Source organism: Cornus florida, unplaced genomic scaffold (assembly GCF_030987335.1).
Source record: "Cornus florida cultivar Cherokee Brave unplaced genomic scaffold, ASM3098733v1 CherokeeBrave_3.0.0_Hap2_Chr11, whole genome shotgun sequence".
Classification (NCBI taxonomy): Eukaryota; Viridiplantae; Streptophyta; class Magnoliopsida; order Cornales; family Cornaceae; genus Cornus; species Cornus florida.
The window spans coordinates 113,361,784-113,376,625 of record NW_026775581.1 but is presented as its reverse complement, the minus strand read 5'-3'; the positions used below and the strand labels follow the sequence as shown (position 1 = coordinate 113,376,625).

The window sequence follows — 14,842 nt, the reverse complement described above, 5'->3', positions numbered from 1 at the left end:
CTCAAGTTCGTTACCACTGTGCTAAAAAATTAAATTAGCAAGGCTATGAAATTAATTAATTTCTCAAACTTTACTAGGCAACCTCTCACCTATAAATTGGGATGACACCCCAAGCCATATGCATGTCATCCCCAACTCTCTCTCACACACACACATACTCTCTCTCTCTCTCTCTCATCAAGTTTTAGCCATTTCAGTGTGCGAAAAGGAAAAAAAAAAAATGAAGGCATCATACATTGCACTGTGTGTTGTGCTAGTGGTGCTCTTGGCTGAGGCACGGCTCTCAGTTGCTGTGACATGCAGCCCTACAGAGCTGAGCCCTTGCGTGGGCGCAATCACGTCGTCATCTCCACCATCAAAGCTGTGCTGCACCAAGCTGAAGCAACAAAAGCCTTGCCTCTGCCAGTACCTCAAGAACCCAAATCTCAAGAAGTTTGTCAACTCCCCTAATGCCAAGAAGGTTTCTAGCACTTGTGGGGTTCCTGCCCCAAAGTGTTAGGTGCCTAAGCCCTTAACCTTAAGGGCACACTCTCACTCTGTCATGCTTCTTAATCGCTACATATATATTCTAATGGGTAGAGAGAGCTAAGATCAGTCTGTTTATCATGTATCTGGTGTGATCTCCATATTATACTGGCTCGGTACGGGCACTAGTTATTATGAAAATAATGTCACTCTTTTCTTATCTGTGTTCCTTTTCTTGCTACAATAGTTATCTAATTGGTGTGGTCTACTCTGTACTGGTTGTTGACATGTAGTAATGGGCACTAGTCTTGTCTTGTAATGGAGATAATAATTTGGGGCATTCTCTCTCTCTCTCTCTCTCACACACACACACACACACACACTGTGGATGATACTAGTATTAGTAAGGAGGTAGGATACTTGTATCACTTGCTATTATTATAGATAGACTTCCATTCTATTATACATGGAGAGAAGACAATAGCTTAGCTGTTAAGGTGTGGTTCTGGGCACATCTAGTACTGGAAATATCTTATAATACATCCAAATAGCAATGCAAAGGATGATGACTATGTGGTCATGTAAGTCTACAAACTGATGTGAACTAGAAGCAGCAAAATATGAGTGGTGCTCAAACCACTTCATTACATTTTATTGATGCCTATACAGGTAGTAATCAACTACTAAGCTCATGGGTTAGTCTCAAAATAATGTTGCTGATAAGTGGTGTCTAACACCTCCTTGAGGGAGCTAGTGCGAGACTGGTGATTGCAGCTTTATCCAAAACCTCCGGGGCTCAAGTCTTCCCCCTTCACCTTCTGAAGCTACTAATTCTTGATCAATGGGCGAAGAATATCATAATTTTTGTTCAATAAGATACCAGAGTGGATGTGATCAACTTATTCCATGCTAGAAATAATCGCAAAAAGCCCTTTTGATAACAGGGATTCCAATTTCTTGATGATAGGGATTGGTCTACTTTTTGGCATGGCATGCTTCATTTGCTCTGCTCTTCCTCTTGGGACACATTTGGCACGGTGCTCGAACCTTCTTTTTTTTTTTGGAACTTGAGGTATTCGGGGCTTTGCCCAGACTAATCCCCGGGGACCCATGCAAGCTGACCCCCCACACGGATCGGTTAAAGCTCGGACTTTGTCCGCGATCGTGGCCCCAAGGAATTGCTCGCACCTAAGGGAAATCGAACCTGAGACCTGAAGCTTAATGAGGCTCCAAGTCCCAAGATTTAGATGCACAATTGGAATTTGGAGCATTCAAAAATCTTGGAGAATTCAATCCAAAAATCTTAAGGAACAGGGGTGGTATAAGCATATGAGCAACCTTTTCTTGTCATTTTGCTTAATTGTACATAAAACCAAAAGTTGTTTCAAATTTTCAATAGCCCTTCCAAGAATTATTAGACCCTATGAGCAGGCTCTTCTTGTAATTTTACTTAACTGGACATAAAACCAAAAGTAGTTTCAATAGCCCTTCCAAGAATTCTCCAAGATTTTTGAAGTCATAATAAGGTCTTGTCCTACCTACACTGAGTTTGTTGCACATATTTTCTACCATCTCTAAATTATATCTTTGTTAAAATTTCGCACCTTTATAACTTCACACTTTTACTTGATGATTGGTATGCACATTTTTTCTTTGCCACTCCATGAAAGTACCTTCAGACTTCATGTTTTGCTCTATTTTATGACAGACAACGTTTTAGATCATAAGGATTAAACTCAAAGTCAAAACTGGTCCCATTATCTCAGATGTCTTCTAGTAGGAAATTAGTATAGGCATTGTCTCCTAACATGTTATATATATTGTGAGAAATGTATTCTTGTACCATATATAGGGTAAATAAGATATTAGTACCTTTCAATTATTTCATAGTGACATTATGAGAAGTGTGAGTAGGAATTTATACCCCACTGGACCGGATACATTAATTTGAAACGAGTATCGACCCATACCTAAAATTATTACACTATGTATTTCTGGCTTGTTCCTCAGCCATACAATCTGGGGGGTTTCTATCAATCTCTCATCTATAAATTGAGATAAGACCTATGCCATATGCACCACATCCCGAAGTCTCTCTTTCATTAAGTTTTGGCCATCCCAAACTTTCCAGTGTGAGTGAGGAAAACCAAAAATGAGGGCCTCATACATTGCTGCAGTGTGTGCTGTGCTAGTGTTGCTCTTAGCTGAAGCACAGCTCTCAGTGGCTGCTGCAACATGCAGCCCATCTGAGCTGAGCCCTTGCATGAGTGCAATCACGTCGTCAAGTCCGCCTTCAAAACTGTGCTGCACTAAGATCAAGCAGCAGAAGTCTTGCCTTTGCCAATACCTCAAGAACCCAAGTATGAAGAAATTTGTTACCTCCCCTAATGCCAAGAAGGTTGTTACCACTTGTGGAGTTCCTATTCCCAAGTGTTAATGCATAAACTACTCCCTTTTTTTAGAGGGACTACTAGTCTCTCACTCTTTTATGCTTCTTACTACATACTAATTTAATGGGTGGAGAGAGAAAAGTCTGTTTATGGTGTATGGTTGTTTTATTGGCACTAGTACTTATTATGGAAATAAAACAAAGTCTTATCTTAGCTAGCTTATGTCCCTCTTCTTGCTACATTATGTACTCGGTGGAGAAAATGAACTAAATGAACTATATACTTCTTCCACTGTACTGGTGTAGTAACTATGGGCACCAGTTATAGACTTAAATGGAGATGATATTTGGGCAAAAACTCAAAAAGGTATGAACTGTAAAGTTGCTTGTTTTAAACATGAGGGCTTGGTTGCAAGGTTATTTGTTTATGTTCCAAGAGAGCGAAAATTCAAGCTTGATGATAATCAAAACTAAATATTTTCTTAGGTTATAGAAAAAGAGTGGCAAATAAGGAAATGGTTAGAAGTCTTGATGTAATTTTTTCTGAAGACCAAACTAGAGAAGATTTTGAGAAGGAAAATGTAAGAATTATGTTTTGTGTCTTCTGATAACTTAAAATACTAACCTATGCAGCATATAAGAGGGAAAATGAAAGAATTATGTTTTGTGCTTTATGAAAGCTGGATTGATGGGAGTGCTTGAGTGATAGAGAGACAGATAAAATATTATATCAGATTATTGGTTGTGATCATGATAATCCATTGAGAATGCTGCGCCTTAGTTATGATAATTGCCTATGGTTTCCTATTATGAGTAGGCTAGCAATTCTTTATGAGAAAATTTGTGTTATATGGTTACAAATACAACAGTTGGTCTCTACATAGGCTTAACTAGTTACAGTCTCCAAATTGGACTTACTAAACAATAAGGTTATAGAAGAAATAGATGACGCTTCCCGTGTGTTCTTGGATACTGTGGAAGATCACATATTTGTTCTTGGATATTTTTTTTGCAAGATAAAATTTGTTAAAATTCTTATAGGTATTGCCTAATGTTTTTACATGTACAAAAAAATAGGTTTGCCATATCATGTGTAACACAACCATTAATCTTCGTGTTTCTTTTAAATACGACGATTCTTTTGGACATCATAAATCCGGGTCATTTATTTCCTAGGGTCTGGCATTGACAAACTCCTGTTGTCATTCCAAAATGTCGTTTCAGTTCTTATCAAGCAGCACATAGCTAGATTGTAGGATTCAATACTGTATGAAGATTCTTGAGAACTTCATAGATCCACATTGTATCTTTCAGAATATCATTCCCCAACTTTTAGAATCCACGTTGTTTATTTCCTAAGGTCCAGCACTGATAAACTTCTGTTGTAGTACGGTAGAAAATGTTGCTTCAATTCTTATCAAGCGCACATCAAACAAGATAGGATTAATTTAAACAACACATAAATTAGATCTTTTTATTCAAAAACTGAGAATTACAATAGCGAAATATCCAAAATCTCATCATGCTCAGCGCACTCAGCTAGTCACACCAAATTCAAAGAATTGAACATCTTGGAGGGGGACTCCAAAATTCATATACATATAATTAAGACGAGAAATTAAATGTGATGTACTTACAGTCAAATTGCAGTTTCTCACAAATGAAGAAGGTTTGAAATTGGATTCCAGCCCAAAATCCATGACCTCTTATCCGATGGAAGCACAAAGTTAAGCTCAAACATCTCCTTTGACATATTTCCACCTTCGCAGAAACCTACAAGCTTTGCCACTATCTCAGCACTCTCCTGTACATGTTTGGCATCATGCGGATCTGTCCAAAGCTTGCTTATAAACTGCATCCTCCTCTGCTTCCCTTCTAGTGGCACATTCCATTTTATGTACAGTGCATCTCTCTCATCTACAGTCAAACGTGTAGTTAACCTTTTGGCAAGGAACTCCCTTTCGCGCTTCAACGCTCTAATACTGCATTGCAGAACAAGGTGAACAATAAAAATGTTAATTGTCTAACTCATACAAGAACATGAGGAAAGTAATCATCTCAATTAGTAGCCCCCCAAATATCAAGGGGAAAAATAACCTTGATGACAAAGAGATTGTAGGCTCATCACCGCCCACACAAGCTGGGCTTGCATTCCCAAGTTCTGCCAGGTGCTGCTGCAACCAAGTTAAGCGTCTAAGTTCAACTTCCATGTATATTTGATCAGCTGAGTCCCCCTTGAATAATAGGTAGAATTGTGTCCTATGAATGATAGATACATGGCATAAATCCCATAACTCAATGATCTGCTGCCTTTGCTCCCTAAAAGTCACATGCCATGGAACTTGAGGTTCCTCTTGTATCTCAGGCATGCTCTCATCATTGTCTAAATTGTCTTCAAGCTCAATAACCTAGCAGCATAATGCATGCAAGTGGAACAAAATTTTGCATTTAGTTGAAAAGAACTTTTAAATACAAAGATAAAAAATGCAAATGAAACAAATTTCCCAAGTCTATAATGAACTTGGGAGAGATCTGATACAGGTGAAAAATCCTCTTCTTTACCTGGCAAACAAGTAGCTGCTTTTGATATTGCAGCTTTGCCACCCGTTCTTTAAGTTCTGTTACGTATGCCCTTATGCTTCTTACATTCTCCTCTGCTGCATTCTGAAACATCTTTTGCATTTTCCTCATGTTGACAGAACTTGACCGTCGATATGGAGTACCTTCCTTTGATGAAACATCTCCACCTTCTTCACTCTTTGTTGGAGTCTCTTTCTCAGATGCTGGTATAGTTTCATTGGACACAACATCGTCATATTCAGGAGCTCTATTTTCAGTCTCTAACACTTGCCGAGAAGATGATAGGGGTGAGCATGGAGATCTTATGAAATTTTGGCGGTTGACACTGTCGCTTGAAGCTAAAGGAAGCAACTTCTTCCTCTTCGATTGATTCTTGGCCTTTGGAGCTGCCTCATTAATAAATTGTTGATCGTTGTTGCTAGGAAGTGACATTACCAAGTTGTCTATAGTTTTCTGAACATTTTCGAGCTGCTCTTCAAGACCTTCGATAGTGCTTCCTTGTGAATGAAGTCTGGTTATTTCTTCTTTGAGGTTTGCACTAACACTCTTATTAACAGCAACCACACTTCCAACTTCAACTTCTTTTGGCGCAGGTCGGACAGCACACATTTCCCTTATTTCTGCTTGCAACTTAGCAATAGTCTCTGCAGCATCTTGGTTACCCTGTCTATGGCAAGCTACCTCCTTTTGGAGTACTTCTAGAGCTCGATTTGCTTCTTCTCCGAGCTGCTCCTGGAGGTGTTCAAGTTTCCGAATTTCATGCATGAGTGTGAAAGGAGCAGTTGAAGATTGCCTCATGGACTGCCTCACCATTGTATTTCTTGTTCTATCACCATATCCTGACTCCTTGCCTTCAAGTTTCGGTGATAATGTCCCAGAAAACGAGAGACACTTCTTCACCACTGGGCTGGGTGATTCAAAAGGCTTCAAACCCTGAAGTAATAATCAACATAAAAAAAAATATAAAGGCTTATATAGAATTGAATTAATATATAAATATTTTTAGAGAGAGAGAGAGAGAGAGAGAGAGAGACCTGGTGATCATCCTGAAGCTTTTGACGCAACTCATCCACTTGTGATTGTGCAAGATCTCTTTGACGCCTTAATTCTTCGATTTCCATCTCCATCTAAACAAAATGAGTCATAAGATAGACGAGCATTAATTTTTCAATCCCATTTTAGATAATTCAGCATGCCAGACTTCAGTGTTGGTGTACCTGCTGAATTTTTGCGTCTTTTTCGTTTGATGGTTCTGGAGTACGTAGCTCTGCTTCCAGTCTGGCTACTTCCTTCTGCAAATGCTTTACCAGTTGCTTGTCTGAAACAACCTGGTATTTTAAAAAAGAAAAAGAAAAGAGAGAAGAAATATTAGAATAAAGAAAAAAGCAGCTACAATTTGTTTCAATACAGTAGACAATGAAAATAAGAGAAGTGGGTGTCCAAGAACCAGTACCATGTTTACTTGTGCATTATTTGTCACTTCCTTTGCTCTGGTAGCAAAAAAGAGAGTATTCCGCGTTTGTTCAACATGGCTCAATGCTGGACTTAAAGTGCATATGATGGCAGTACGAGCATTTCCCCCAAGTGAGTGCTGCAGTATGCGAGTAAGCTTTGAGTCTCGGTAGGGTATATGACCACTTCTTTTTCCAACACTGCAAGCAGAAAGAATTGATAGATCAACACAGACATTGTGAGGAATATGTACAACAGCAATTTCTAATAAAGACAGCAATCTGCAGCATTTACATCTTCCAAACCTCATAATGAAGCCCATTAACGAAAAAACACAAATTAGCCTATGCAGCATGATCTATAGAGTAATACAGCTAGCAATGAGCTTTGATTCTGCATCTGATTCAAAAGTTGTTGTCATTGTTGTGTTTTTTTTCTTACTTTTATATATATTTATTGATTTATTTATTTTTGACAATAAGATACGTAGCAAATTCTGTATAAGCTGTTGCAATCCATAACATTCAAAGGCTCTCAAAACATTAATTACAATGCATATCAAATGACACAGCCAGACCATAATCACAAAATCTTATTAAATTCGAATTTAACACTTCATATGTAACAACATGATACCCTAACAATCCTAAATTTTCATTTGCAACAAAAGTAAAACTTAAAAGGAAAGCTACAGCCAAATTGGCTAAAGGAATACTGAAATAAAAATAGCATAACCACTGGGATTAAAAGCAGCATATTTGCTTCTCAAAAATGATATCATGATACTGATGAATCTGACCTGAGCTTCCTAATTACAGTTGTGAGAGTCATCAAGCTAAGGTTAATATGGCAGCCTTCCCTAAGCCTAGCACCCTCGGCATTTGTCTGTGAGGCTCTTTCACTTCCAGCTAGATCTACGAAGTTCTGCAGCATATCAATGTAACAGTTATGGTCACAAAGTTTTTGCTCTTCAACCTTTTTAGGATGTATATGAAAGCAAAAGTTTTACCAGGCTTGCAACGAAAGACCGCACACAATCTGAATTTTCTCTGAGAGTACTTTCTATTGTCTGCATTGTGAGTCAAAATTATTAACATGAGTTGATTATCACTTGCTGCATTTTCATATGGCAGAGTTGAGATAAATTACAAGCAATAAGACTTACCAGCCTTATTATCTGGTGTGACCGCGAGCTAGTATCATTTAGGGCAGTTTCACCCACTTGCCTTTGGGCTACAAATAATACAGAGTATCAAGTAGTATTAAAATGGCTTAACGCTAACCGAAACATTAAAGGAAACTAAACCAATTCATGCCAGAAGCTCCTAGTCTTTACCCTCACAAATACTGATTAAATGTTTTAAATGCTGATCGTTGTTTGCTGTTTCCTCCACCAACTTCTCCACCACAGTTCCTTTCTGCAGAATCACAACAAATACAGTAAATCATCACCGGGAAAGAATGCAAAAACATTGAATACCCATAGATATTAAAGAGTTTACACTGAATTTACCTCTGGATCATCTAAAAGCTTGAGATTGCGACCAGATTCAGAATTCAACAGGTCTCTAACATTCTCATTGTAGATTTCTAGCCCAGAAATTCTTATTCTAAAATCTCTTTCTGGAGTCTGTTTGATGTCATACAACATAAGATCAGTTATGAACCAACAGTTTTTTCAATATTAGCATTTAGATCCCTAACTACATAATTTGTGCAAATAAGGTAGAGTTTTTCATTTAAAGTTCTTTGAATTATCAGTGAGGGAATTTATTAGACCCTACTCTGATGACCAAACGTATTCTGCAGTAATAATATCAGCAGGTTCTAACTAGCTTACATTAATTATATGCTTATAGATATCATGAACAGCTTTCTCTGTAATTCCTCTCATTGTGAAAGTCTTTCCACTGCTAGTTTGCCCATACGCAAATATGGTTGCTGCAATACACGATGGATAAAGAATTCTTTAATAAGAATGTATATATAAAAAATAGTAGTAAATGCTTCTATGTAACATATAAAAATAGATTGTTGTGGAGAATATGCACTACCGTTGATGCCCATTAAAGCCGACAACGCGACATTCTTTACCCCTTCCTCGTAAACAGTTTCAGTTTGACAAGCAGGACCAAAGACTTTATCTGAAGAAAGAACATTGCTCAATTAATTTCCATATAACCTAAAACAAATACCACAAAAGCATCTATGTTACTATGTAACCAAAAATTAAAAAACATAGATGGGGCTTCACTTGGTTACCGAATGTAAATGAGGCTGGTTGTGCTGAACGATCCTGAGGTGGTGGTTTATACACAATTGTTTGATCATCAATACACTCCCATGCCACTTGGTCTTTAGTTGATTGCTCCCTTCTGTTTAAAGGCCTTAACCGTACTGTCACAACGATCTTCTCTTCTCTAGCTTTAGGGCCACCTGGGGTGGATACTGGTGTCCTATCTATTTTTGAAGAAGGTGTAACAGGATTTCTAACTGTCATATTTACTATATGTAGATGTATAGTTCTGGACAGTTAAGACTTCAAAGAAGACTCTGTAAAAGTACAGTCAAGGCCTCTTCTCTCAAGAGAGACTAAAGTAATAAACTCCTTACAAAAACAGCAACAATTATGATACTACTTCCTTATCTGGTGCTTACCTGCTAAAGTAATCACAAATTAGTTTGCCGTAAAAAGAATGTCAATCTAAAAAAAGTTGGCAATCCACAAGAATGAATTAAACAATAATTGGAAAAAGAACAGTGAGACTCAGAGGCTCCAATCATTCACTAATCAAAAACTGTTTAAACTTTAGTTAAATTACTTTTTACTCTTTTCTAAGCATCAGTACTTAGTGTAATTAAGTTGCCAAATTTCTGTATACAACATGATCCCCAATAATTTTACTTTATATTTTTGCCAAATTTCAAAACTTTGTATATAAGATATCACATATATCATTTGATTTCAACTTCTCTAAAAGAATCATAAGGCTCTCACCTCACATCTTGGAGGTCAAGAGTTCGAATCCCCTTGGCCACCCACAGGGAAATTTCAAGTAACTGCACTATGCATATGGGATGGGGGACTGCAAGTGCCCGGTGATAAATTATGGGATGCTCTAGGAGGCCGGACACCACCATCATCCTTAGGTTGTAATTTGATCATGAGCGAATTTGTTGTTGTTACATCCGCCAAAAAAAAAAAAAAATTTGCAGCTCTGATAACTTACAAAGGGCTTCGTTTTAATATACCATGTTTCCTTTTCTTATTTGCAGTGTTCTGAGTAAACAAATTGAGGATTAAACACAGTCAACGCGCAAGGAAAAAAAAGTGAAAACCTTCTAAATTATTCTCACTTAGAATCAGTTTATTCAAAATCAGCCTTAACAGCTCTCTCTCTCTCTCTGTGATTTTGGAAGATCGAGGTGCAGAGAAGATAGACTGATAAAACATTCACACATTTAATCTCTTTTTTTTCAATTGTTACAATTTTTCCGCATCTGGTGCTAGATCTGAATCAATCAGTGAACATATATAGAGAGAGATATACACACACACATTTCTATATATTCCGGAACAATCGTGAAAGGAAACTTGCTAAAAAAGAATTTTTCTTTCATGCTATACTCATTTTAAGCATCAAAATTCACAATAAAACCTAAAAGGAAACTTAGCGAAATTGACTCCAAATAAAAATAAAAATGGAATGAAAATACTCACAGAAACCTCGAATCAGAGTCGAACCACGAATACTCAGATCCAATCAAATCAAATCTGATGAATCAATGAAGACTCCTCAGGGTTTCGAGAGAGAAAAAAAAAAGAGCCCGTGTTGTAGAGAGAGAAGAAGGAGCGTTTACAGAGAGTTCAATTCTATTTTCTAGGGTTTTGATGGGGGAAACAAAAAGCTATAGATTGGTTGTCTCTGACTCTGGGGGAGTGACCCAATCGGTTTTGAATTTGAGTCCCAACGGCTAGTTCATTTTCTCAGGTACTTTTTAGCTTGTTGTCGTCGTTTTCTCGAATGAAATCCAAATATAGGTACGTTTCGTCAATTTGTCGCCGAATTAAGCGGGCCGGTTTGTAAAGTTTTAATGTTTAATTTATCGATATATTAATTCTCTCCCGACAAGGAGACAAAAAAAAAATGTAAATTGCCAAGATACCCCCTTAGTCTTTCATAAATATATATGGAGCATTAGTATTTGAAAATATTAGTTAGGTAGCCTCAAAGTCTTCAATTTCACATTTCCTTTTCAATTTTTGGTTCTTATTTTGAACACGAGGGAATACCATTAGTTATTCTGTGTTCATCTGAAAAATTGACTTACTACTTTATTTAACATATCAAGTTTTCATGCAACATGGCTTTTATATGAGGTGCGAAAAAATATATAAAAAAATAAGAAGAAGAAGATTGAATACTTGTTTAATATGCAAGTGTTGTATTGTCCAAGTGATTGGATTGTTCTCTGTATTTGGAAACTTATATTCGAACCTTACACCCTCCTCTTCCCCTTTAACAACTAACCCCTAACCCATTCTTGCTTTAAAAAAAAAGATACTTGCCTTTCATGTATTACGAACAAGATCGTTGGAATGGTCTTAACTCTTAAAAAAATAATAATAAGAAAAATATACTCAATATACTATCGAGAGAGTTTGAATTTAATGGAATTTTCCTGAATTGATCGAACAAGAAATATAAAAGGGTTAGAATTTCCTAGGAACCTTAGGTTGCTCAAAGCCTTATTACTTGGACTACCTTGGTCCAAATTTCTTGAACCATTCTTGGGCCAAGAGTAGAGGAAAGACTTGACTGAACCATGGCCAGATGTCCTAGGGCCCTATTGCTTCCCCATTGAGCCGGACATCCACATGGGCCACACTAGTAATTTGAAGTGGTTACTTAAAGAAATTTTCTTTTTGGTAGGTAATTATTTTGCTAATTTATTCATATAGTATTAGTAATTATTTAATTATAATTGTCTCAAGAAAATTCAAAGTCACCTCCAAGATGTTGCTAGTGATCAGCAAAAAATTCGAAGTCTATAGTTCATGTTTTATAATCATTTTCACTCCTTTTTATATGTTGCTAGTGATCCGATTAAATTGCAGCATTATTTGTCCTAAGCATTACCCAATTTTTTATAATTATACTTTGATGATCATCCAATATTTTCGTTTTTTTCCCTTACTGAGTTTTTTTTTTTTTTTTTTTAAGAAACTGTTTGGCTTTACAAAGAATTACAGTAATTATAAGGCCATTAAGTTTAATTTTTCAACACTGCTATTTCCAAGAGCTATTTTGGTAGTTAAATTCTAGTTTTGTATGGCTTTCGGCCTAGTACCCACTTTTTGTGGTTGTCCATTGGGACTTGCCCAATGTAATTATATAGTGGTTTAAGAGGGGTTGAAATTGGGGCTTGGCAAAAAAAGTGTCTTAAAAAAAAAAAAAAAACTGTCTACGATTTCGTTTGTTTCGACGTAAAATTTTTTTTTTTGAAAAACATTATCATCTTTCAGGTAAAATATTTTTTTATTTTTACTTTTTTGATATTTGGCAAAGATTTACGTTAAGATTGAGGTCAAGTCCAACAGGCCTGTGACCTAGCGGTACCAAGCCCCTACTTCCCAAAGGGAATGTCAGGGGTTCGAGCCTCAATGGAGGCATATGTGTGTCAATACCAACTAAAAAAAAAAAAAATCCATTAGGTGGGGCATGTAAAATAACTTGTTGAAAATTTATGAATAAATTATTTTTGTTAAATTTTAATATTTTTTTTCTTAGTAAATATTTTACGACAACCAAATATCAATATATATATATATATATTGAAAAATATTTTACATCCAAACAAACGAGATCGTAATATCACAAACACTGAAGCACAGCACCAAAGAAAAAAGTGGGAGACTAAGGGCATGTTTGGCAACCACAGTTGCTTTGATCCGAACCAAAAGTAATGTTTTTGTTTTTAGAGTTTTTTCAACACTATTTAGAAACTTGTTTGGTAATGTAAATTTGTTACAAGATTTTTAGAAACAAAAATATGAAAGCATGTTTGGCAAAAAGTGTTGCAAGTTTGAAATTTTGAATGGTTCGTTAAAAATGTTATTTAGAATTATTTATTTATTTTTATGAACAGTGCTTTGTTACAGTGTGAAAGTAAACAAAAGTATTATTTTGATACTTTTGATTTTGGCCTTTATTTTGGAAACGCTTCGGTACTATTCAAAAGCATAATAAATATTATCAAACATGCTTCGTACATTTGTTTCGCTACAATACGCTAGCAAAAACAAAAAAATACAAAACAAAAGCACTAGCCAAATAGACCCTAATTTGGCCAACCCAATTAATTTATATCCACATCACATGCTACTGAATACCATGTACCATGACATTATGAAAACTACAAAGCCCTTCCAAGCATTCAGATTGAGATATCATTTTATCCATTCATTTTTTATAATTCAGTCGCTTATATGGTTCAATCACAAATTCACATATAATTTTTAATTATAAATTAAGGAAAGTAATTAAGAATGAAAACATAAGGTAAATGAATACTACAAAATCATTTTATCCCTATTTTTAATTTTCAAAATTAATATTATCAATACCCCTCCATATAAAAATAAAAGGCAATTGCACCCAAAAAAAAAAAAAAATGGAAAAGAAAAGTATCATCAAAGTATTTTCAAACCTTGTCTTCCTAGCCTCAAATTTCACCGCTTATGGTTACGTTATTTGAGAAGGAACAACTCCTGAGTACCGCTGCAATTTGGGCGGGCTAACGTAGCCCAACCCAGCCCCAGTTTAGAAATTTTAAAATTTGGACGTACAATTCACAAATCGAGTTCATGTTCAGGTTGAATTTTGTCAAAACCCAGACATATTCCCGAACCCAACCCAACCCAAAATCCAAAATAAAAAAAAATAAAAAATTCCCTCATTTCTCTCTCCTATCTCTTTTTCTCTCTTCATTCTCTCTCTCTGCCCCCTCCCCGCCGTCGCCTACAAATAGCGAATCTCAGTAGTACTGATTTGATAAAATAAGATGGGTGACGAATTTGCTAAAATAACATGCCCATGTTTTGGAAATGGAAGTTGGCAGTTCTCAAGGATCAAAGCAACAAAGCAAGATGGCACATCCACCTGTGGAACTCAAAAAATAAGGAAGTTTATTTCATGGGTCTGGAGCAAACAATATGTGAATAAAATTGAGAGAATATAAATAATGGCCGGACAGATTTTTGTCGCTCATCAAGTTGCTGAATCAAAAAAAAAACTTTTGATTCTTGTAGATTTTGTAGTTTGTAGTTGCAGAGAGAGAGAGAGAGAGAGAAAGTTGAGAATGAGACCTGACAGCGATTGGGGAGGCTGAAATGATTTGCCCTAAAAAATTTTTGTTTTTAAATAATAATATAATATATATATATATATATATAATATAAATTTTGAGAAAAAATTTATTTAAAAAAAAAAAAACTCAATTCGTCAATCCGACCAGACCGGCCTGAAAATATTTAGGCTGAGTTTTGATCATAACCCATATTAGGTACAATTCAGATTGACTTAACCCACCCTAATTTGAGTTGAGATTGAGTTGGAATTGAATTAGATTGAGTCAGCCTAACTTGTAACCCTACTCACAAGGACCACGAAAGGAAGAACAATTGATGGTTTCTTTTTGAAATTATGCTCTTATATTAATTTTATTTTAGGTCTGTTTAAGTCAATAAGAGATTTTTTTTTTCTTTTAATTTTTTGGAATATAAAATTTTTTACAAGACAAAGAGTAGCAGCAAGTCCACCACAGGGTCCCACACGGTTTTAGTAGGTTACAACGCATGAGATTCACGTTGAGGCCCCATGACTTCTGTTTTGGCCATTCTGATTGACTCGCTTTTGTTTTTTCCTCTTTGCTTTTGTTTTTTATTGTATTTTA

At 36.1% G+C, this 14,842-nt stretch overlaps 3 protein-coding genes across 4 annotated transcripts; 2 read left to right on the top strand and 1 right to left on the bottom strand.

Moving 5' to 3' along the window:
• The first annotated feature begins 109 nt into the window (after positions 1-109).
• Positions 110-805, top strand: LOC132282897 (non-specific lipid-transfer protein 2-like). Its single transcript, XM_059784713.1, has one exon. The coding sequence runs from the start codon at positions 119-121 to the stop codon at positions 497-499; it is 381 nt and encodes a 126-aa protein (XP_059640696.1). The 5' UTR covers positions 110-118; the 3' UTR covers positions 500-805.
• Positions 806-2,529: 1,724 nt separating this feature from the next.
• On the top strand, positions 2,530-3,068 carry LOC132282898 (non-specific lipid-transfer protein 2). The gene has a single exon (XM_059784714.1). The coding sequence runs from the start codon at positions 2,618-2,620 to the stop codon at positions 2,900-2,902; it is 285 nt and encodes a 94-aa protein (XP_059640697.1). The 5' UTR covers positions 2,530-2,617; the 3' UTR covers positions 2,903-3,068.
• Positions 3,069-4,297: 1,229 nt separating this feature from the next.
• Positions 4,298-10,874, bottom strand: LOC132285993 (kinesin-like protein NACK1). Of its 2 annotated transcripts, none has more exons than XM_059788244.1 (15): positions 10,608-10,874; positions 9,149-9,547; positions 8,941-9,030; positions 8,727-8,827; positions 8,400-8,516; positions 8,223-8,304; positions 8,052-8,119; positions 7,896-7,955; positions 7,686-7,810; positions 6,888-7,086; positions 6,652-6,762; positions 6,469-6,561; positions 5,417-6,367; positions 4,952-5,262; positions 4,298-4,836 (listed from the first exon to the last, which is right to left on the bottom strand). In XM_059788244.1, the coding sequence occupies exons 2-15, from the start codon at positions 9,384-9,386 to the stop codon at positions 4,509-4,511; spliced, it is 2,874 nt and encodes a 957-aa protein (XP_059644227.1). In that variant the 5' UTR covers positions 9,387-9,547; positions 10,608-10,874; the 3' UTR covers positions 4,298-4,508. The 2 variants fall into 2 exon arrangements, with proteins under 2 accessions (XP_059644227.1, XP_059644226.1); XM_059788243.1 differs by having other exon boundaries at positions 9,149-9,544.
• Between the last annotated feature and the right edge of the window lie 3,968 nt (positions 10,875-14,842).